Source organism: Oryza sativa, chromosome 12 (genome assembly GCF_034140825.1).
Source record: "Oryza sativa Japonica Group chromosome 12, ASM3414082v1".
NCBI lineage: Eukaryota > Viridiplantae > Streptophyta > Magnoliopsida > Poales > Poaceae > Oryza > Oryza sativa.
Genome location: NC_089046.1, coordinates 25894216 through 25918690, shown reverse-complemented (window position 1 = coordinate 25918690; position 24475 = coordinate 25894216). Strand labels below are relative to the sequence as shown.

General features: G+C 50.6%; 2 protein-coding genes and 1 pseudogene across 2 annotated transcripts; 1 reads left to right on the top strand and 2 right to left on the bottom strand.

Annotated features, from left to right (window-relative positions):
- Positions 1 to 1699: 1699 nt before the first annotated feature.
- Positions 1700 to 4075, bottom strand: LOC107277594 (transcription factor APG). The gene is made up of 4 exons (XM_015763829.2): positions 3749 to 4075; positions 3290 to 3406; positions 3129 to 3197; positions 1700 to 2155 (listed from the first exon to the last, which is right to left on the bottom strand). Exons 1-4 carry the CDS (start codon positions 4073 to 4075, stop codon positions 1700 to 1702), a joined length of 969 nt encoding a protein of 322 aa, XP_015619315.2.
- A 4437-nt stretch (positions 4076 to 8512) lies between these two features.
- LOC136354610 (uncharacterized) lies at positions 8513 to 11994 on the top strand (annotated as a pseudogene).
- Positions 11995 to 19884: 7890 nt separating this feature from the next.
- LOC136354692 (uncharacterized) lies at positions 19885 to 22571 on the bottom strand. The gene is made up of 2 exons (XM_066306216.1): positions 22060 to 22571; positions 19885 to 21538 (listed from the first exon to the last, which is right to left on the bottom strand). The coding sequence occupies exon 2, from the start codon at positions 21511 to 21513 to the stop codon at positions 20266 to 20268; it is 1248 nt and encodes a 415-aa protein (XP_066162313.1). The 5' UTR covers positions 21514 to 21538; positions 22060 to 22571; the 3' UTR covers positions 19885 to 20265.
- Positions 22572 to 24475: the final 1904 nt, after the last annotated feature.

The window sequence follows — 24475 nt, the reverse complement described above, 5'->3', positions numbered from 1 at the left end:
ATGTATTAATTGTTGCGCGCGGCCCGTATTGCGGAATTGGTATGGAACAATCTTAGACACTATATTGGACAATGGGAAAGTGACAAATTAGTTTTTGGGAAATTTCTTCTCTGGCTTATATATACATCCAAACCTCTCACGTACGTGGTTTACACATGAAGACTATGTTTGGAACTTGGTTCGCTAATGTACATACTCTCGTCGTATCATAATAAATCAACCTCGTACTAGAATGCGTCAATGAATCTATCTACTAGAATCATTGTATTAAAATGTTAACACATCAGTATGAGGTTTGTTTATTTTGGGATAGAGGGATCGGAGTATAGTGCAACACACTCTCTTGTGTGCACATCTCATGCTATCCACTAAAACAAAACTATGTGTGTAAACATATATTGGAAACACCATAAGAACGATGGTCCGTAGTACTCCCTCCATCTACTTTTGCTTCCTATGCGTGATGCGGAATAATTCCGAGGAAAAAATGCTGATGAATAGTTTTTATTAGCATTGACACCTTAATTACACACACATATCACAATTTTCAGTGCAGATAACACGGTGAACACATACACTAACACTCCAATAGCACATATCCATGCATTAACAGAAGTACTCAATCCGTTTCACAATATAAGTCATTCTAATATTTCCCACATTTATATTGATGTTAATGAATCTAGACATATATATCTATCTAGATTCATTAACATTAATATGAAATTCATTAACATCAATATGAATATGGGAAATGCTAGAATGATTTACATTGTGAAACGGAGGAAGTAGTATTTTCCATGATCCTTGGCGTCATTGCAGCCAGTCTATTGCTAATTTCTTTACAGTGTTTTCAGATTCAGCCAAGAGTGGCCTAGGCAACCTCGAGGACGCAGATTCAGTGACATGACCCACATGTCGGTGACTCTATATCACCGAGAATGTCACGGGGGAATGTCACCGAATTCCAATCCCAACCTCGAGGGAATGATGAACAGCGCGCTCCACCTTCTTCTCCCCGGCGTTGAAGTAAGCTATTCCAGCAGTTGCAACTTGCAAGTACTATCAGACACATGAATTAATCCTCAGATATCTTCATTTAATTTGGTATTCTTCAAGTTCTATTAGTCCCCCTTAAACATTCATGGCACTAAGATTAGTCAACTCCTTTAACATTATTACTCCCTTTATTATTTTTATATTTGACGTTGGTTAGTTCAAACGTCAAACATTTTTGGAAAGGATCGAGTAGTACAACCCTGAGCATACATACTTCGAGACTACTAGTGCTCATGCACTTTTTTTCTTTGTACAATAAATTAACTAATTATACAGTTGAGGTTCCGGTTGATGGAATCCAAAATTAATTAACAATCACACATAACATGGTTGCAGGTATGATCATGACGAAGAGTAAGAAGGCTCTGAATGAAATGGCCAATTATATTCTCCCAATTGAAGTCACTTCAATTTTGACAACGAAATATATCCCCGGTTTGAAGCATGATTTGGCTGATTTTATTTTTCTCTCTTCAGATTCACTCTTGCACGCGTGTTTGTTATGGCATCCGAAAAAAAAAGAGCCAAGTAATTAAGGAACACAACAATGCATAAAATATGTACTAGTTCTTGGAGTTTTATTATCAACTCGAATTAATTTAAGGATGCTCACTAATTAATTTCTACACATACCATGCAATTACAATTCCTTGCGCAGGCTGCTGCTACTGCTCTTGCTAATTCTGCCGCCGCCGCTGGTGGATCCATGTCGACGAGCTGCAACGCTGGGAGCGGCGGCCGGCGGCCGTCCGTACAGCGTCGCCGGCGGCGGCGGCAGCAGCACCTCCGGGTAGGGAGGGTAAGGGAGCATAGCTCCGAACGGCATCATCGTCGCCGGAGGGCCGGGCGGCGGCGCCGCCCCCGGAGGAGCAGCAGCAAGAACCATCCCGGCAGGCATCGGCGCCATCGTGACCGGCGCCGCCGCTCCGGCCACCGGTGGCGGCGGCGCCGGTGGATGCATGTACGACTGCGGGTGCACGGCGGCGGGGTACAGAACCGCCGCCGCCGGCGAGCCGACGGCGGACGTGGCCTCGAGCTGGTGCTGCAGCGACTTCATGTACTGGATTGTCTGGTCCAGCGTTGACGCCTGGTTCGACTGAAATTTATGGACGCATCCATCCATCCATCGCCATGGATGCCGGCCGTGTCAGTACTCAGTGAAGGAATCGATAGAAAACTTCCGCAAGTTTTTTTTTCCTCCCAAAGTTCTAGTTTCGTGGTTATCGGATGGTCTTAAGATTCGTGCATCAAGACAAAATAATCGCTGGAAAGAAATCTAATTTCACACATGTCATGCGTAAGATTCTAGACTCCAAGTGGTAGCCAATTAATCAAACGTTAGTTGAATACAAGTTTTTACTATATCATAGTTATGCATGTAGTTAAAGAACAGTTACAGATTAGTTAAAATGTATTTATATTTTAGTTATGATATGGTTACATTTAAAAATTTTAGTGAATTTGAAAATTTTCACTAAAGAAACTTACGACTCAGACGACACAACATATTATATATTATAATTCATCGATTCTGATTTAGAGAATGCACGTACGCATGCATGCGACAAATTTTCAGTTTAGTCATTTAGTTTGGTCCACTACTCACGATGCATGACGATACATCTATATCCTATATTGATTAAATTGTAATAATCCGTTCTTAATTTCATTTGTTATTAATTCTAAGTTCAATTAAGTTAAATCGCATGAAAAGATATATAAATAGCTAAATTCTACCTATACAAGTTGAAATAAAAAAAATTCATTATCCAAAAAACAAGTTGACATAAAATTAGGAACAAATTAAAATCTAAATACGTATATTGTTTTTCTTAGGGTTTTGAGGGTAAATACGTATATTGTTCACAGCCATATTTATCTCTTCTTTTCAAATTTAAACCTGCAAATTTGTGTAATGATATATGCATATATATTGATCTATGTTTTAAAATTTTCATAAGTATCTCGCTGCAATGAAATTTAAAGAAAACAAGAGGGCATCATTTACCCAAAAAAAAATTACTGAATGTTTTTCTACTGGTTGATCTGATCCTTATTGCATCATTTACCTTATTATCGCATCCTGGGACGAGACGTTGCAGCGTCCTGAACCTCTCAGTTATCTTGAACCTCCGCCTCTACAGATGCATCCAGAAATTTCGATCAATTAATTAGATGGATGGATGGATATGCGTGCATATATACAAGAATTCATTGATCGAATCCCCACTTTTTCTGTAAGGTTGTGAGCTCCTGCAGCGTGGCGATGCCTGCTTGCTTTTCCTGCCGCTGATGATGCCTTCTTCTTCTTCTTCTTCCTCTCGCCGGAGTCGTCGCTTGCTTCGTCCTGTGATATATTACGATGTCAGAGATTCAGAGTGATCAGTTCAAGAATTAATGTACAGAGATCAGCTGAGATATGGTTCACTAAACAGCTTATTAATTAATAAGCGTGAGAAAGGGTAGGTTCGAAGAGAAATTGATTAACTACTGATATGATCGACTTGTTTAAGTAAATTAAATCTTTGATGGAGAATTAGCTGCACTCGATCCAATTTTCAGTTTCGCTTCTTTCTCACTCAACATTAATGTTTAATGTATATAGATGTTCTACTCTGATCATGTTCAATCATATCACACATATAGACATGTCTAAATTAATTAATGGAATGATATATATTACACGCACCTTGTTCATCGTCGGCGATGCCACCGCCGGCATGTTGTCCATCTGTTTCTTCTCCGGCGCCGGCGGTGCGGCTCGCCGGTCATCCCCAGCCTCCGGCGACAGCCACCCGCCGGCGGCGACTTGGTGGCCACCGACGATCGGATACAGCCACGCCGCCATCTCTTCCTCCGATGGAGGAGCAGCAGCAGCAGCTGGGAGATGATCATCAACTACTGGCTGCTCCGGCAGTAACGTCGTCGTCGTCGTCCCTGGCACAATGATTCCCGCCGGCGGCAGTAGCGGCGGCGGCTGGTTGAAGCTGCAGGCTCCTCCTCCTCCTTGCCGCATGCATCAACTCGAAGAGATCTTCACTACTTCTGAACATGAGAAAGACATATATATATATGTATGCACGCACATCGACTTAACGGCTTGACACGTAGAGCTGGATAAAGTACATATGCTTGCTGATCCCATGCATGCAGCTAGTATATATAGCAGCAGCAGCAGCAGCAGTACATGCATCTCATGACCATCAATTTGTATAGAACATCTCATTCTTGCGTTAATTTGTTTCCAACTACTGTAATTCATGACCAGTCAAAATTAATGCACATAGTACCACATATATATGTCACATTCAATTCGTTGTAGGATTTATACGATCAGACAAAACATCTCAATTTGTAGTATTGATTTTGATCGTTTTCAGACAATCAAAAACTTCCAAGATTTTGACCAAATTATATGCACTATATATACAAATCAAGGGACGCGAAATTTCTCTTCCTATAGATTAATTTCATGCTCATATAGTACTACTATACTGTTATTAATTTTGAAAGGGAAATGCTCATATAGTTGGAGCTAGCAGCACTACTAATAATGTATATATGCTTTGTGCATGATATATCATAATATATACATAGTTCGTCCTTTTTATTTCTACCCAAACTATATATCTCTCCGTTTCTTTTTGTTTGACGCCGGTTAGTTCAAAATTGCACTAATCAACGTCATTCATTTGGAAACAGAAGTAGTAGATATATGTAGGCTTTGCGATGCAAAATGAGTGACAGAAGTAGTAGCTGCCATACGTGTAGTAGTCAAATCCACGCAGCATGTAGGAGAGGTCATCGTTCTCCACGGCGGCGGCGGCGGCGGCGGCGATTGCGGCGGTCTGGCCGGAGTCGTCGCCGGTGAAGGACCCAGCTGCTTCAGTATCTTGACGATCCATGAATACTAGTGTGAGTGTGAGTGTGTGTGTGAAAACTGCGCTACGCACTAATTAAGCAGCTTAACGTACTTGGTCTAGCTAGCTTGTACAACACTAATACTGGCGCCCTATAGCTCTCCCTATATATACTGCGAGACCTGCACACCAGTGGATGCTTGCGTTCATACCGTAGCTAGCTAGCTAGCTGCCACGTGGATTTAATTAAGCTACTCCCTCCGTTTCACAATGTAAAACTTTCTAGCATTGCCTACATTCATCTATATGAATGTGGGTAATGTTAGAAAGTCTTACATTGTGAAATGGAGGAAGTAGCTAGAAGGCTGGCATGCAGTAGTGTCATTCATGAATCGCGAAGATACTGAAACAGCTGGGTTCTTCACCGACGAAGACTCTAGCTAGACCGACGACTAGAATTTGTTTGGCAGGACTCAAACTTCTAAATTTAAGGTATGGAGTAAAGTTATAAACCAATCTAAACCTAAGCCCTGCATCTCTAGTCGTTTTGTGAGAGCATTTTAGTCTGCTAATATACACTCTTTGTTTAGATGGACCTAAAAACTATTTGCCTCGGCTCTACCTCTAAAAGTTACAACTCTGCCATGCAAACAGGGCGAGAGTGAAAAAGAAATTATATGGTACTAGGTGCTACAATATATTTACGGCATCCGCTTACCCGATGGAAACACGTGTTGGAATACAAATCTCAAAGCATTATCTTCTTCTTCTTTCTTTTCAGTTTTTCTTCTCCGAACAGTGATGAACGGCCACCGCTTGGGCTGGCACGGTCGATTTTATGCCCGCGGTTAATCTTGATCAAATATATCTATTCTTATCAATTTTATGCATGCGGTTCATCTTGATCATATATATCTACTCTAATCAATTTTATGCATGTGGTTCATCTTGATCAAATATATATATCTTCGTTGAATCGCCCTAGCTAGAAAAGAAAATCAATAGGCAAATATTTTTGATCCTTCGAGACGTTCACCAATGACCAACAAAATAGGTCGATGAGACCTGGCATCGATCCTTGCGCAATCTTGTTGTAAATCCTCCGGCCGACAACCTTGATTCGCCATTGTACTGTACTACTGCCCTTGTCGATGACGAGCGTTGCAACTTTTGGTCTCATCTTACTGATGTCAGGTGCTTGAGCTACATATGTTCTAGTATTAATATAATCTACTCTGTCAGCCGTCATTAGAGGATTTACAACAAGATTGCTACCAAGAGATTACGTATAATCTCTCCAAAAAATTTGTTTTTGTTTCCTAAACTGAAAATAAGTATCATCCGACAACTGATCCCTCCAAGAGAGGCCTAATCATGTCTCAGAGAAGAAAATTTGAAAGGAAAGTAGAGAGGGAGAAGATGATGCTTTGATATTTGTTGTCCAACACACATGTTTAATTTCCATCTGTTAATTAATAGGTGCGTATATTGTAGCACCTGGTGCCGTATAATTTTTTTCCGGGTTAGAGAGAGAGAGATTTCTTTTGGGGAAAGAAATCGAGAGAGATATTATTGATGTTATTGATGTTAACCTTGATCATGCATGGAGGATGGCAGGATGCGGTGCATGTAGCGCAAGCAGCAAAGAGTTTAAAAGGCCGCCGGAGATGAGAGCTGAGGAAGACGACGACGATCGAGTGCTCCATGCGTTACTGACCTGACCTTTACGCAGCCCTAGCTAGCTAACACCTAATTAAACTCGATCGATCATCTACTACTGCATTGTACTCCCTCCATCCCAAAATGTTTGACTCCGTTGACTTTTTTAAAAATGTTTGACCATTCATCTTATTCAAAAAATTTAAGTAATTATTAATTCTTTTCCTATCATTTGATTTATTGTTAAATATACTTTTATGTATACATATAGTTTTACATTTCACAAAAATTTTTGAATAAGACGAACGGTCAAATATATTTAAAAAGTCAACGGCTTCAAACATTTTGGGAAGGAGGGAGTATTACATACGCTAGCTAAGTAGCTAGCTTGTACGTATACATGTGATACATGTGATACCTACATACCAATGGTGGAGAAACCATCTTTCGTCGGTCAGGCTAATTCCACAATAGTCCTGGTTGCAACAAAAACCGGGACTAAAGATGCCCGTTAAAGATCATCTTTAGTCCCACCCCTATATATATGTCTTCTTCCTCCTCCAGCCCGAGCAAGCTTCAAAATTTCTTCAAAAAAAGAGGGGAGGTCATGCCAAAATTTCTAGTGAATTTATTTTGGCGATTATATACAAATCGGAGGTGCCTAAAAGGTTAGCAACTTCATCCTTCAATGTTTTTTTTTTCATATTACATTTGGAGCTATGTTTTGCACACTTTTTTGTCTCCAAAATTTTGTTGTTAGTTGATGAGAGAGAAAATTTGTGTGGGGAAGAAAGAATATATAGAAATTTAGTTTATTTGCTAAAGAAGGTTTTATAAAATAGTTGAGAAGGAAAATATAGTGAAAGTTAATCTTGAATAATAGAAAACAAACTAAAATGAAAAATTAAAATAAATACAACACATTAATATTAGTTTAAAACTTTATAAATAGTAAATATATAATTATTTGGTGTAATATTTCATAATTTTTGTATAAATAATGATATGTCATTATTGTGTGACTGTTGAAAGAGTTTGTAATTATTTTATAATTATTGTATGACTGTCATTATTGTACGAATAATTATGTGTGTACGATTTTTTTTCATGTCATGTAGATGGATCGGCAATGGATGTACGCTGACCGGCGGTCCAAAGAGTTTATTGACGGCGTGCATTATTTTTTGAGAGTGGCCGAAGCTAACAGGCAAAAGGGTTTTATTTGTTGTCTATGCAATAAGTGTAAGAATCAGAAAGAGTATTCTGCATTCAGGACTATTCATTTCCACTTGTTTGAGTCGGGGTTCATGCCAAGCTATAATTGTTGGACATCCCACGGAGAGCAAGGTTTTGAAATGGAAGAAGATGAAGTGGAAGACGATAATATTCTGGACTTTGCTCAGTACGCTGGATTTGAAGGAAATCAAACGGGCGAGGAGGAAAGGGATGCTGATGGTAACAACGTTGCGGATGATCTTGGTCAGATGTTGCAGGACGCCAAGGAGGATTGCGAAAGTGAAAAGGGGGCCCATAAATTGGACAAGATGTTAGAGGACCACAGAACATCGTTGTACCCAGGTTACGAGCAGGGGCACAAAAAGTTGGATACCACTCTGGAGTTCTTGCAATGGAAAGCAAAAAATGGTGTTAGTGACAAGGCATTTGGCGATTTATTGAAACTCGTCAAGAACATTCTTCCGGAGGGAAACAAATTGCCCGAGATAACGTACGAGGCCAAGAAGATAGTCTGCCCTCTAGGACTGGAAGTTCGGAAGATTCACGCATGTCCGAATGATTGTATCCTATATCGCGGTGAGGAGTACGAGAACCTAGAAGCATGCCCTGTTTGCAAAGTACTACGATACAAGATTAGACGAGATGATCCAGGAGAAGTTGACGGGCAGCTAACGAAGAAGAGAATTCCTGCTAAGGTGATGTGGTATTTCCCTATAATACCACGGCTAAGGCGTTTGTTCAGGAATAAGGGGAATGCTAGAATGATGCGATGGCACGCTGAAGAGCGTCAACAGGACGGGATGCTGAGACACCCCGCCGATGGTTCGCAGTAGCGAAACATCGACAGAAAATTTAAAGACTTTGGAAAGGATGCACGAAACATACGGTTTGGTTTAAGTACGGATGGCATGAATCCTTTTGGAGAGATGAGCAGCGGCCATAGCACTTGGCCCATTACGATGTGTATCTACAACCTCCCCCCGTGGCTATGCATGAAGAGGAAGTACATAATGATGCCGATTATAATTCAAGGCCCCAAGCAACCTGGTAACGATATCGATGTGTACCTAAGACCACTGGTCGAAGATCTTAAACTGTTGTGGAAGAAGGAATGTGTCCTCGTGTGGGATAAGGACAAACAGGAGGAGTTTAACCTACGAGCGCTGCTATTCGTAACCATCAACGATTGGCCTGCACTTAGCAACCTATCCTGGCAGTCCAACAAGGGGTACAAGGCTTGCAGTCACTGTATGGATGAAACAGAAAGTACGTATCTTAAGCACTGTAGGAAGGTTGTGTACATGGGTCATCGTCGATTCCTTGCAGCAAACCACCCGGTACGGAAGAAAGGCAAGCACTTTGAACATAAGGCGGACCACCGTACGAAGCCTAAACATCGCAGCGGGAATATAGTGTTTGCTATGGTTAAAGATCTTAAAGTAGTGTTTGGAAAGGGGCCTGGCAGCCAGCCTATAGAGAGCGAAGATGGTCACGCGGCGATGTGGAAAAAGAACTCTATATTTTGGGAGTTACCCTATTGGGAATTCTTAGACGTCCGCCATGCAATCGATGTGATGTACCTCACTAAGAATCTTTGCGTAAACCTTCTTGGCTTCCTAGGTGTATATGGAAAGTCGAAAGATACACTGGAAGCACGTAATGATCTGAAGCATATGGAACAACGCGGTGACCTTCACCCGGAACCAAAGGAGAAAGGAAGCCATTACTTGAGTCCAGCCAGCTACACTATTAGCAAGGCAGAGAAGGAAAGTATGTTTGAATGCTTGGAGAGCATCAAGGTACCGTTTGGATACTCCACGAATATAAAGTGAATAATAAGCACGAAGGAGAAGAAGTTCACAAATCTAAAGTCTCATGACTGTCACGTGTTGATGACACAGCTGCTATCAGTTGTAATAAGGGGTATCCTCCCAGACAATGTCCGGGCAACAATAACAAAGCTATGTGCTTTCATGAACGCAATTTCGCAGAAGGTCATCGATCCTGATAGATTAGAAGCCCTGCAAAATGATGTGGTGCAATATCTTGTCAGCTTTGAGTTGATATTTCCACCTTCATTTTTCAATATAATGACGCATCTGCTTTGTCACCTTGTCAAAGAGATCGGTATTCTCGGTCCTGTGTACCTACACAACATATTTCCTATTGAGAGGTACATGGGCGTTCTGAAGAAGTATGTTCGTAACCGTGCTCGTCCAGAGGCAAGCATCGCCAAGGGGTATAGAACAGAGGAGGTCATTGAATTATGCGTAGAATTTATCGAAGACCTTCGCCCAATCGGGGTACCTGAATCACGCCATGAAGGAAGAAAGGGAACTCTTGGAAGGAAAGCAATAATGACGGTAGACAACAATTTATTCCGTAAAGCCCATTTCACGGTTCTGCAACAATCCTCATTGGTGGCTCCCTACATCGAGGAGCACTTGGCTCTAGTTCGCGCCAGAAACATCGGTAAGTCCGATGCATGGATTACAAGGCATCACATTGATACTTTCTCCACGTGGCTGCGACAACATCTCATGGGTAACGAGACGATTAACCAACAACTAGCCTTCCTGGCGAGGGGACCATCTGGCTCGATCGTGATATTCCAGGGATATGAAATGGGTACACATTCTACACAAGGGCCCAAGACATGAAGAGCACGAACCAGAACAGTGTTGTTTGTATCGATGCCATGGGACACGATGGTACAACTGACACGTATTACGGTGCCATCGAGGACATGGGAACTTGACTATGGACCTCTCAAGGTCCCTCTGTTCCGGTGCCAATGGGCTAGGTTGACTGGTGGAGGCGTAACGATTGATGACAGTGGGATGACAACGGTTGACCTTAACAAGATTGGATACTCGGACGAACCTTTTGTCCTTGCCAATGATGTAACCCAAGTTTTCTACGTCGAGGACATGTCTAGCAAAGGAAAAAAGGGCAAAGGGCCTGACGAGCCGAAGCGCCACGTGGTTCTCCCAGGAAAAAGAAAAATCATCGGAGTGGAGGATAAGACTGACGAGGATTACGATCAGTTTGATGGGCAACCCCCTTTCACGGTGACGATTGACATCCTCCTATCAAATGAAGACACCCCTTACTCACGTAGCGATCACAAGGAAGGAACAATAGTGAGGAGAAAGTACGTGCGGTCAACCGTCACCGCCAATGTATTGCCGTAATTGTTCTGTACACGATGTAAACTATGTTGGATGTACTGAATATCCATATAAATCAATTGTTGTATGGCATATGTTAATTATGTATGATTATTAGAATTTTTATCAAATTGAAATCATCCATATGCTAGTTATATATGATTATTAGATTTTTTATTAATTATGTATGATTATTAGAATTTTAATCAAATTAAAATCATCCATATGCTAGTTATATATGATTATTAGAATTTTTAAAGGTTTTAAATCATGCACGTGGTATTTACATATGTTAATTAGAATTTTCAACAATTTAATATCATGATATGCTAGTTATATATGATTATTAGATTTTTTATTAAAATCATGCATGTGGTATTTACATATGTTAATTAGAATTTTCAACAATTTAATATCATGATATGCTAATTATATATGATTATTAGATTTTGTATTAATTTTAAATCATGCATGTGCTATTTATATATGATTATTAGAATTTTTAACAATTTTAAATCATTCATGTGCTTATTATATATTATCCACGTATTCTACTACATATTACAATAATTTTTCGAAGGTTTTATCATCAATTGTTCGACTTTAAATAATTGTAATGCATTATTTACTATTTTAGAAACACATATGCAATGAAATTCAAGACACAGCTGCTATTATCTTTAGTCCCGGTTCCTAACCCTAACCGGGTTTAAAAAGAATTTGGAAATAGCGGGAAAAGATCTTTAGTCCCGGTTGGTGAGAACAACCGGGAGTAAAAATATCTTCACTCCCGGTTCATAACAACAACCGGGACTAAAGATTCTTTAGTCCCGGTTGTTGTTATGAACCGGGAGTGAAGATATTTTTACTCCCGGTTGTTCTCACCAACCGGGACTAAAGATCTGAGGGTATATATATTCCCGGTGCGCCCTCGTCTTCTCCACCAACATACGGTTAGCAAATACATCCTATATATCTAACAAATATTTTTTGTATGCACAGATGGCTGATCGCGATGAGGAACAGATACTATACGATACAATCGCAGAGGGAAGCAGCCAGTACTGGAACGAAGAAGAGGGGAACAACGATCCAAACCAGTACTTGAACGAGGAGGGGAATGTGGAGAGGGATGCGGAGGGGAACAAGGAGGGGAACGATGCGGAGGAGGCTAGTGGAAGTCATCCCTCGGCTGGACAGAAGAGGGCACGCGGACAACGAGGTGCCGTGAAGAAGATAGAGGGTCGGCACATCATAGCTGAGGTGGACGAAGACGGCCGACCTAGTGCCCCGGCAGAAGCAGCCAAGAATTTTGTATGCCACAGCGGTTGGGTTGTGAGGGACAACGTGCCTGTCAGCACGGTGTACTGGCGCAAAACAAGGGCACGCGGGGATAATGACAGCTTTGTCCCGGACTCAGAGAAAGAGATGCTGTGGACCACAATGCTCGAGACGTTCACGCTACCCGCGGGTACGGAGAACATAGTGAAACAGTGGACTCTGAAGAAAATGGCAGAACAGTTTCAGAGCTTCAAGTGAGATTTCTACAAGAAATACATCTTGAAGGGACTAACACCGAACTTCGACGTATTCCTAAAGCTAAGGGATCATTGGGACGAGTTCGTTGCTTACAAAACAGGGCAACAAGGGTGTCGGTGACATGGGGCCGGGGGTATCGTGACTAGAGGCTTGGGTAGCCGCGGTCACCCACGTGGCCTGACCCCCTCGGGGGGGTCGGGCCCGAAGGTGACGTGGCCACCCCTCCCTCTGTCTCCCCGAGGGGTCGGGCCGCTCCCGTTTCGGCCCCGAGGGCTGGGGCGCCCCGACCCCCTGTGGTTTTGGCGCCACGTGTGTGGGTTAGGTGAGCACAGCGGGTTCACCTAACCGCATTTATAGCAGGTTGGACGAGCGCGCCACGCCGCATTTAATGCGGCGTAGCTCACGCTTATCCGGTCCGTGACCGGTCGCGGTGAGTGACCGGTCACAGACCGGTCAGATCGCGGGTTAGGTGGCAACAGGCGGCCTGTCACACGCCTCGCCCCGTCCCGTCGGAATGATGAAAGCTTCCTGGCTCTCGTCCCTAGCCGGAGCCGGCGTGCCAACTCCAGGAGTTGGTATGTCAGTCCCGGTCAGATCCATTCCAGGCTTCAGTGCAAGTATGGCAAGGAAGTCGCTGGCCATTAAATGAAGGTTGAAATGGGCGTCCACCGGAAAAGCGGGCGAGCGGGGCAGGAGGCGTGTGCTCTGCTTGTCAGAGGTCATTTCCGGCTGTAGACTAGCCCTCATTGTAAAAAGCATGTTTCCCTTCTTAGGCAGCTAGAGGCCCATGTGGTGACCCCTGACCAGATAAAAAGGAGGCCCAGGCCTAAGAAAAGAAAAAAAAGAAAGAAAGAGGAGAAGAGAGGAGGGGAGTTGGGACTCTGGCGAATGGTTTCTAGAGCCTGAACTCTCTCTCGCTCTCGGTTCTCTGGATTCCTTCACTCACAGATCCACCAGAACACAGGAGTAGGGTGTTACGCTTCTCAGCGGCCCGAACCTGTCTACGTCGCCCGGGTCTTGTGCATTTCCTTTCTCGCTGACGTTCCTCAGATCGAGGGCGAAGAACCTCACTTAGCGCCCCCGGCCGAACCGGCAAAGGGGGGCCTGCGCGGTCTCCCGGTGAGGAGCCCCACGCTCCGTCATCTGGCGCGCCAGGTAGGGGGCGCGCGTGTTTTTCTAAGCCCTCGTCCTCTTTCGTGTGCGCGAAGCTTCTCCCGCTCAGCCCAATGGCCGAACGGGCAGTGGCGCACAACTTCTCTCCGAACGCTAGCGGTGACGACGGGGAGCAGAACCCGCGCCGTCGGGCTCGCACCCCACCGTGCCCCTCTCGCCGAAATCTTGGGCGGGGGGAGGCGCTCGGGGAGTTCGGAGGATCCGCGACTTCGCCGCCCGCGGGCGACGGGGGAGGGCAGCGAGACGGGGCGCGTCGCCGCCTCGTCTACGGCGATGGCGGCACGCCCCAGGGCGCGCTCCAGGCTGCGGGCGCGCTCCTGCGTCACCCGCCCGTCGTCCCCGATCCAGAGACTCCAGCCCGACGTTGGCTGGATGATGTGGCCGACTTGGTCATGACGGCGCAGCAGCGCCTAGGCGCCGGCGGGCGGTCCTCCGCCACCGAGGCCTCTGGCGCTGCCGCCGCCGGCTCCACGTCGTCGAGGCGGAGGGTGCGGCGAGCGGCGGCCGTTACCCGCCGTTCGTCCGCCATTCCCTCGTCAACGCCTCCGACCCAAGAAGATGTGCGTGGGGGGCCGGATGCCCGCCTCGATATCGAGTGCCGGCGCGACACTCGTCGCGCCGCCCACGCAACGGAGGGCGCTTCCTCGTCCGGAGCGCCACTTCGGTCCGGGCACGGGGGCCGGCCCCCCGTGTCCCCGGTTGGCGGTGCCGGCTGTCGAGCCTTTGTGGCGAGCCTTCGGAACGTCCGTTGGCCCCCAAGGTTCCGGCCCACCATCACCGAAAAATACGACGGAAGCGTCAACCCCGCCGAGTTTCTCCAGATCTACACGACCGGGATCGAGGCCGCCGGGGGTGACGACAGGGTCATGGCGAATTTCTTCCCCATGGCCCTGAAGGGTCAGGCGCGGGGTTGGCTAATGAACTTGCCACCCGCGTCGGTCCACTCTTGGGAGGATTTGTGCCAGCAGTTCACCACGAACTTCCAGGGCATATATCCACGCCCAGGCGAAGAAGCGGACTTGCATGCGGTACAGCGAAGGGACGATGAGTCTCTTCGCTCGTACATTCAGCGGTTCTGTCAAGTCCGCAACACCATACCGTGCATCCCCGCACACGCGGTGATCTACGCGTTCAGGGGGGGCGTGCGGCACAACCGCATGCTCGAGAAGATCGCCTCCAAGGAGCCCTAGACCACCGCGCAGCTTTTTGAGCTCGCGGACCGTGTGGCTCGCAAGGAGGAGGCCTGGACCTGGAACTCCTCCGGTTCTGGTGTGGCAGCTCCGGCCGCCCCCGGGTCCGCCACTCGGTCAGGGCGGCGGGACAGGAGGAGGAAGAAGGGGCCGGCCCGTTCCGACGACGAGGGTCATGTCCTCGCCGTCGAGGGCGCTTCGCAGGCCCCCCGAAAGGGGTTGCCTGCAAGCGACAAAAAGAAGGAGGCCGGCGCTCCCAGCAGGGAGCGCCCAACCGGCAAGTGGTGTACCGTGCACAACACTCCCCTCCACGACCTCACGGACTGCCGCGCGGTCAAAAGTTTGGCTGAGCGGACGAGGAAGTGGGAGGAGGAGAAGAGGCAGGAGCGCCGTGAGGGCAAGACCCCGGCGGCTCCCGCCGGCAACCGGCGAGGTGAGGCCAAGCAGAAGGCCACCGCCGAGGACATCGACGATGGCGACGATGACCTGGGGTTCCAGGAGCCTGAGGCCACCGTCGCCACCGTCGATGGGGGAGCATGCGCTCACGCTTCTCGCCGGAGCCTCAAGGCCATGAAGCGAGAGCTTCTGGCCGCGGCCCCTACCCATGAGGCGACGCGGCGGGCGCGGTGGTCGGAGGTTGCCCTCACCTTCGACCAGACCGACCACCCGCCGTGCGTTGCCCGGGGAGGACAGATCGCGATGGTGGTTTCCCCCACCATTTGCAATGTGAAGTTGGGGCGTGTCCTCATAGACGGGGGTGCAGCCCTCAACATCCTTTCCCCCGCAGCCTTTGACGCCATCAAGGCCCCGGGGATGGTGCTCCGGCCGTCCCAGCCGATCATCGGTGTGACGCCGGGGCACACCTGGCCGCTGGGTCATATCAACCTCCCGGTCACCTTTGGTGGTTCCGCCAACTTCCGCACGGAGCGGGTGGACTTCGATGTGGCGGACCTCAGTCTGCCCTACAACGCGGTCCTGGGGAATCCCGCGTTGGTGAAGTTCATGGCGGCGGTCCACTACGCCTATCTCCAGATGGAGCAGCGCGCGGACCACCTCGCCGCGGCGTCCAAGCCCGCGGGTGGCGACGAGAGGCTCGCCACCTCCGTCCCGGCCGCCCCAAGGCAGCGGATGGTCACGTGCGACGAGGTCCCGGTCAAGGAGGTTGCCCTGGGCGACGGCCCGTCCAAGACCACACGAATCGGTGGTCTTCTGGACGACAAATAGGAAGACGCGCTCGTCTCCTTCCTGCGGGCAAACGCCGACGTCTTCGCCTGGAGACCGGCGGACATGCCCGGGGTCCCCAGGGAGGTGATTGAGCACCGTCTCGCCGTGCGGCCGGGCGCAAGGCCGGTCCGGCAGAAAGTGCGGCGGCAGGCCCCGGAACGTCAAGCCTTCATCCGCGAGGAGGTGGCGCGACTTCTGGAGGCCGGATTCATCCGTGAGGTCATCCATCCGGAGTGGCTGGCGAACCCGGTCGTCGTTCCCAAGGCGAACGGCAAGCTTCGGATGTGCATCGACTACACCGACCTTAACAAGGCATGTCCTAAGGACCCTTACCCCCTGCCACGCATAGATCAGATTGTCGACTCCACCGCGGGGTGCGACCTTTTGTGTTTTCTAGATGCATACTCTGGTTATCATCAGATTCGCATGGCTAGGGAGGACGAGGAAAAAACTATATTCATTACCCCCATAGGAACTTATTGTTACACCACAATGCCCTTCGGGTTAAAGAATGCAGGTCCTACTTTTCAACGTACTACTCGAATTTCTTTGGGTAGCCAGATAGGACGCAATGTTGAGGCCTATGTTGATGACTTGGTTGTGAAGACGCGCAACCAAGAGACCTTACTCTCGGATCTAGCGGAAACTTTCGAAAGTCTCCGCTCCGCCCGCATAAAGCTGAACCCCGATAAGTGCGTGTTCCGCGTGCCTGCGGGCAAGCTTCTCGGGTTCTTGGTCTCTGCCCGAGGCATCGAGGCCAACCCCGAGAAGATACGAGCTATAGAGCGGATGCGCCCCCCAGCAAGCTTAGGGATGTGCAGTGCGTCACCGGCTGCATGGCCGCCCTAAGTCGGTTCATATCGAGGCTGGGAGAGAAGGCTCTACCCCTATTTAAGCTCCTCAAACGCTCCGGGCCGTTTACCTGGAAGGAGGAGGATGAGCGGGCCTTCACTCAGTTGAAGGCATACCTCAGTTCTCCCCCAGTCCTGGTCGCCCCGGAGCCAGATGAGCCGTTGTTACTCTACCTGGCGGCAACCCCGCAGGTGGTCAGCGCGGCGTTGGTCGTGGAGCGCGACGAGGACAACCCTCACTCCGCGCATCCCCACCCTGCGTCGACTCGACCCGGGAGAGAGCAGGGTGGAGAGGCCCCCGAGCCGAACGGCGGCCCAAGGCCCCCGATGGCCGGAGCTGGCCCTCCGCCTGCTTGTCCGACGGTGCCAGGCGCCTCCGACCCCCAGGATGGCCCCGGGGCCACTGCGGGAAGGCCGCGCCTGTCGCCCTCTGACCCCGAGGTCGTCGGCACAGAAGCCGAGTGCGCCCCGCGTGGCCTCTCGGACGAAGAGCGCCCTGGAGATGCGGCCCCTGGCGAAGAGGATCGGCCACGCCGAAAGGTGCAGCGGCCTGTCTACTTCGTTAGTGAGGCCCTCCGGGACGCCAAGACCTGATACCCTCAGGCCCAGAAGATGCTTTACGCTATTCTGATGGCTTCGAGGAAGTTGCGCCATTATTTCCAGGCGCATCGGGTCACGGTGGTTACGTCTTACCCCCTCAGCCAAATCTTGCATAACCGAGAGGGTACTGGACGGGTGGTGAGATGGGCAATCGAACTCTCTGAATTCGATTTGCGCTTTGAACCACGCCACGCGATCAAGAGCCAGGCCCTCGCCGACTTTGTGGCGGAGTGGACCCCAGCTCCCGAGCCCGTCTCCGTCCTCGAGGCCAGCTCGGGCCCCTCGCAGCTGCCTCACACCGCCTACTGGGTGATGCAGTTCGACGGCTCCCTGTCTCTTCAGGGCGCCGGTGCGGGGGTCACGTTGACCTCGCCGAGCGGAGACGTCCTCTGATACCTGGTCCGCCTCGACTTTCGGGCGACCAACAATATGGCGGAGTACGAGGGACTCCTTGCGGGACTCAGAGTGGCAGCTGGACTGGGGATCCGCCGCCTCCTGGTGTTAGGCGACTCTCAGTTGGTCGTTAACCAGGTCTGTAAGGAGTACCGGTGCTCTGACCCGCAGATGGACGCTTACGTGCGCCAGGTGCGGCGTATGGAGCGCCACTTCGACGGGATAGAGCTTCGGCACGTGCCCAGACGGGATAACGCGGTCGCCGACGAACTCTCAAGGCTTGCTTCCTCGCGAGCCCAGACCCCACCGGGCGCCTTTGAAGAAAGGCTCGCCCAGCCGTCGGTGCGACCCGACCCCCTAGGGGAGACGGACGCGCCTGAACGGCCCCCGAGGCCCGTTGGAGTCCAGGCCTCGGGACCCGAGGGGAGCGCTCCCAGCTCCCCTAGATTGATTGCTTGGACCACTGAGATCCAGGCGTACCTCGCAGATAAGACTCTACCCGAGGACCACGAAGGGAGTGAACGCGTCCGGCGCATCTCCAAGCGCTACGTGCTGGTGGAAGGGACCCTCTATCGGCGCGCGGCTAACGGAGTTCTCCTGAAGTGCATTCCTCGGGAACAAGGCGTCGAGCTTCTCGTCGATGTCCATGAAGGCGAGTGCGGAGCCCACTCCGCCTCACGCACCTTGGTTGGCAAGGCCTTTCGCCAGGGTTTCTATTGGCCGACGGCTCTCAACGATGCGGTCGACCTGGTCCGGCGGTGCAGGGCGTGCCAGTTCCACGCCAGGCAAACCCATCAGCCGGCCCAGGCCCTGCAGACCATACCTCTTTCGTTGCCGTTTGCTGTCTAGGGGCTCGATATCCTGGGTCCGTTCAGGCAGGCCCCGGGCGGGTTCGAGTATCTGTATGTCGCTGTCGACAAGTTCACTAAGTGGCCCGAGGCTTATCCGGTCATCAAGATCGATAAGCACTCCGCCCTTAAATTCATCAGGGGCATCACTGCTCGGTTTGGGGTGCCTAACCGTATCATTACGGATAACGGCACCCAGTTCACTAGTGAGCTCTTCGGTGACTACTGCGAAGACATGGGCATCAAGCTCTGCTTCGCCTCCCCCGCCCACCCCAGAAGCAATGGCCAAGTGGAGCGCGCCAACGCGGAAATCCTCAAGGGCCTCAAAACCAAGACCTTCAACATCCTCAAGAAGCACGGCGACTCGTGGATCGAGGAGCTGCCAGCGGTGCTCTGGGCGAACCGAACCACGCCAAGCCGAGCAACCGGGGAAACGCCTTTCTTCCTCGTCTACGGCGCGGAGGCGGTCCTCCCATCTGAGCTCACCCTGAGGTCCCCTCGGGTCACCATGTATTGTGAGGCTGATCAAGATCAGCTTCGCCGAGACGACCTCGACTATTTGGAAGAGCGAAGGCGGCGCGCGGCCCTCCGAGCCGCGCGCTACCAGCAGAGCCTGCGGCGCTACCATCAGCGCCACGTCCGGGCCCGATCACTCTGCGTCGACGACCTCGTCTTACGCCGCGTCCAAACGCGTGCTGGACTGAGCAAGCTCTCACCAATGTGGGAGGGTCCGTATCGAGTGATCGGCGTCCCCCGGCCGGGCTCCGTTCGGCTGGCCACGGGCGACGGCACAGAGCTGCCTAACCCGTGGAACATCGAACACCTTCGTCGCTTCTACCCCTAGTGGGGGTCGGGTGTCATGTCTCGGGCTCGGGCCAACCCCGCACCCCCCCGGGCGTGCAGGGTTGGCCGGGGGCTACCACATGCATATACTTACCTTTTTTCTCTTCCGTACTTCAATAAAAGCATTTTCGATTTCCTGAGGACTGTGTCTGTGCCATCGTTTCCTTTTGAAGAATCTTGGCTTGAATTAGCACCCTCGTGCTCGACCCTGCCCTCGGTGGCCTCGGCCGGCTAAAATCGCCAAACGGGGCCCAGAACCGAGCCGTGCCCCGGGGCGTGGTGAACTCCGGGGGGGAATCGGCAAAGGCCCACAATCGGGTCATCCATAACCCTCGGTCACCGCGCTCCCGGCCTGGCCAGTCTCGACACGTGGATCTCCCCAGGCACTAGCCCCGACCCGCGCCGTTTGAGGCTGGGACCTGGGCACGAGCCCTTGTTCAAGCCAAGACACAGAAGGACCGCGGCACAGACCATCCTCGTCTCATACACACAACAAATAGAGCTGACGCAGAAATTTCCTCTTTACTTGATTACAGATTAAATCAGTCTATACAAGAAGGGGGCCCGAAGGCCTCGGAAGAAGAAGCAAAAGTTATTAAGACTGGCGGGGGCCTGGGGGCTCAATCCGACGCGCCCGGGTCGTCGGCCTCGTCGTCGCTGTCGTCCGCACCGTCGTCACCGCCCTCCTCGTCGGAGTCGAGCGCGAACGCGAGCCGAGGGGCCGTACTTTCGAAGCTGTGGACGATGTGGTCGGCGGCGTCCCGGACCTGCGCGCGCGCGCCGTCCTCGGTTCCGGGAGGGAACTCTTCCAGCGCTGCCCACGGGGAGAAGTCAGGGTCCCTGGCCTGGCAGCTTGCCAGTACAAGCTCCACCGCCCCCCGGGCGAGGTCCCTCGTGGATGACTTGATCGTCTCCTCGAGCTCCTCGGGAAGCCGCTTGAGGGCCCCGGTCATCTCTGAGAGGCGCTGGGCGAGGCCCCCCTGGTTGGCGGCGTACTTCGCGTGCCGCCCGCCCCAGAGGCCCGCCTGCCGCCCGGCGCGGTCTAGACGGGAGACGGCGTCCCGAAGCATGCCGGGCCCTACTTCGCTCGCCAAGCGGAGGGCCTCGACCTCCCCGGCGGACGAGTCCAGCGCGCCCTGCAGCTCGGCGATGGTGTGTTCGGCGGCTGCGAGGCGGGCGACTAGGTCGCCGTGGCCCGCGGCCGCCCCGCCGCTGCGCGCTCTCCCGTCCAGCTCCTTCGCCCGCGCCTCGAGCTCAGCGGCCCGCTGATCCAGTGCGGCCCTTTCGGCGCGGGCGCCTTCCAGATTGCGGCGCGCTTGCTCCTCCCGCGCTGCCTCGCGGAGGAACAGGCTGTCCGCCAGCCGCTGCGCCGCGGCCTCGGCCTCCTCGAGAGCTCGCCCCCGCTCGGTGAGTGCGTCCTCGCGGAAGCGGAGTGCGGACTCCTCTTCGGCGCAGGCGGCCTCGTGCGCCGCCAGTGTTGCCTCCCGGGTGGCGACGGCGGCCTCGCGGTCCGCCAGGTCTCTCTCCTTCGCGTCCAGGGCGCGGGCGCGCTCCTTCAGCGCCGTGGCGCAAGCCTCAAGGGCCTCTTCGCGCCGCCGGGACGCCGCCTCGTTCTCCGCCGCCCGCCGTTCCCGGGCAGCGGCGGCGTCAAGGACTCCCTGGGCGGCGTCGAGCTTCTCCTCCAGCTCCGCCGCCCGGCTCCCGTATTGGAGGCGGAGGTCGTTCCGCGCCTCGTCGAGCACGGCGGTGGCGATGAGGGCAGTCTCCCGCTCCTCCTCCACCTCCCTGGCGATCTCCGCCAGGTCCCTACGACGGGCCTCGAGCTGTGAGGCGTGCCGGCGGTGTGCCTTGCGACCCGCCTCCACCATGGCCTCCACCGAGCGCTGTAACACCCTGAAAATTCGACCGACAAAACCAAAACTCTAAAAATACGGATTTTCAAAAACTTTTTAAACTAATTGCATCATGCCGATCTTATTCGTCTATTTTATCTGGAGTTGATCTCGAAGATTATTAATCGTGAGTAAAGAATAGTTAATTAGAAATAAACCTTAAAAACAAATTGGTAAAATAAATATAAATTAAAAATAAAGATTAGGTGTGGATAGTAATAAATAAAATATTATCGCGACCATATTTGGATCAATTAAATTTCATTGCGATGGAATAAGAATTAACCCTAATTAAAACTCAAATAAATTATATAAAAATAAAATATGAGTAATATTAATCTAGGGTGAATTCATTAGTTAAGATAACACGAATATTGAGTAAAATGCATATATGTAAAATTAGGAATTGTGGAATCAAATTTAGATGGAAAATACACTAAAATCGGGATAAATAGGAAAAGTCACTGTTCATTGCGCCTAAGGTGTTCGATGTGGTCCCTAGCCTTCCCCCTCCTCTCCCACCTCTGCCCCTAGCCACCCCGAGCCCGTCCATCGCGTCGCCGCTGCCGCGCCGCGTCGCCGTCGCGTCGCCGTCATCACGCGCCGCGCGCCATCGCCGTCGCCATCGTCGCCGTCGGCCTCGCGCCCCGTCCCGCCGCCTCGAGCCCCGTGCCGCCGCCTTGTGCCCTGCGCCGCCGCTGCCACGCTGTCGCCGCGCCGCACGCCCACCTGCCGCCGTGCAACCGTCCCGTCGCCGCGCCGCGCGCCCGTCCCGTCGCGCCGCTGTCCCGCCGTCCCGCGCGCCCTCGCGCCCGTCACCGACCGTCCCGTCGCCGCACCGCGCGCCCGTCGTGTCGCCGCTGCCGCCCCGTCCCGTCGCCTCGCGCCCCGCGCGCCGCCTCGCGCCCCGCGCCCCGCGCGCCGCTCGCCCATCGCGTCGCCGCCTCGCGTCCCGCGCCGCTGCCGCGCCGCGTTATCTTCGCGTCGCCGTCGCCGTCACACCTAGCCGCGCCGAGCCCCGCGCGCCGCCCCCAGCCCCGCCGCCCCTCCCCTCTCCTTCTCCCCCTCTTCCCTATAAATATCCCCCCTCCCCCATTCTCTCCACTCCATCTCCCCCTTCCTCTCCCCTCTCCCTTCTCCACTGCGCCGCCGTTCCCGTGCCGCCGCGCTGCCGTTCCCGCGCCGCCGTGCCGTCGCTCCTGTGCCACCGTGCCGCCGCTTCTGTGCCGTCGTACGCCACCGTCGCCACCGCCGTCATCGCCGCTGCTGCCGTCGGTGAGCCGCCCTCCTTCCCCCTCGCGTCCACCGCCGCCACCGCTCGGGTAGGAGGGAGAGCCGAGAGAGAGAGAGAGAGCAGAGAGAAAGAGAGGAAGAAGAAAAGAAACCGAGAGAGGGAGAAGCCGAGGAAGAGAGAAAGGAGCCGGGAGGGAGAGAAGAAAGGGAAAAAGAAAGAGAGGAGAGAAAGAAAAGAAAAGGAAAAGAGAGAAAAAGAGAAAAAGAAAAGGGAAAAGAGAAAAGAAAAGAAAAAGGAAAGGGAGAAAAAGGAAAAGGAAATAAATAGGAAATTAGACGGAGTTTGGGGAAGTTTAGAAAATTTAAAATAATTAGAATTTAATTATAGATTAATTATAGTCGTAGAATTGCAAAATTTAATATAAATTATGGATTATTCTTGGTAATTTCTATAAGAAATCAATTCGCGGTAGTAATTTAGATGTAATTAATAACTAAACAAATAGATGAATTCTTATAGATTATTATAGATTATTTTTGGGTAATCCCTATAAGTAATCGATTCACGGTAGAAATTCGGATTTAATCGCTAGGAATTTTAGACGTATATTATATTTAATCGTTTAGTCATAGACTAAATTAAATTGTATAATATTTCTAGGATTTCGTCCAATATTTAGCTCGTAATAGAAATTTCTAACCTATTATATACAATGCTCGGGGAGAGTAAATTATTGACAACGAAATAATTATACCCGCAAAGTAGTTTAAATCGAAATTGGGTTTGCCGTAGTTTGCAGATAGTAAAGTTAATAAAAAGGAATCGACTTTCGCATTCGACTTTCATTTGGATTTATTTGGATTTTTATTTGAATTCTAACCGAATTCAAATCAATTTTTGCACGTAACTATAGAGCCCGAGGGAGTTGCGGATCCAAGCGAAGGCCAAGACCCGCAAGACTTTGAGCAAGGCAAGTCATCACTATTCCTTGAACATATTGATTATAATTGCGAAATTGTTTTGTTTACAAATAAAATTGCATGCAATGATGAACATCCTACTTGTGATTATGCCATGCCTTGATTATTGTTTACCCTTAAATCTTTGTAACCATGTTTACGTATGAGTCCCTAGTCAACTATGACAATTGCTTAGAAATGCTATTCTAGAATCATGCATACTCATATTTATCAAATGCTATATGCTTGGGCAATTACCTTTGGGAAGGTAATTGAGATGCGGCATGTGAAGACATGAGCGCCACATTGCCATGATGTTGATGACATGATTTGTGAAAGGAGAAATAAAATTAAACAACTGTTTTCGACTGGGGCGGACGGAGGATTTGGGTGGTATCTGGAAAAGGCTAGTACCGTCCCCGGTCAATTAAGGACCGAGCCATGAAGTTAAGCATGAAACGACCCCCGTACAACCGCATCCCTGCATAGATGGTTCACCCCTGAGTGAGGCAGGTGCGCTACGATGGGACAGCCGTTGAGGTAGGGCCGAGAGGCGTGCCCTACATCGGTGTCGCCATTGGTAGGACTGCCATGAGTGTGTGAGAGAGAGAACTTAACTTGAACCATAATTTAATATGTGTGTGAGACTTCTCTTTCCCGGGAGCGCCAGAACTCCTCTCACTGCTAGAAACATGGACGCCTAGAGTGCATGAGGATTTAAGTTCATGGAGCGGGTACTGCCAAT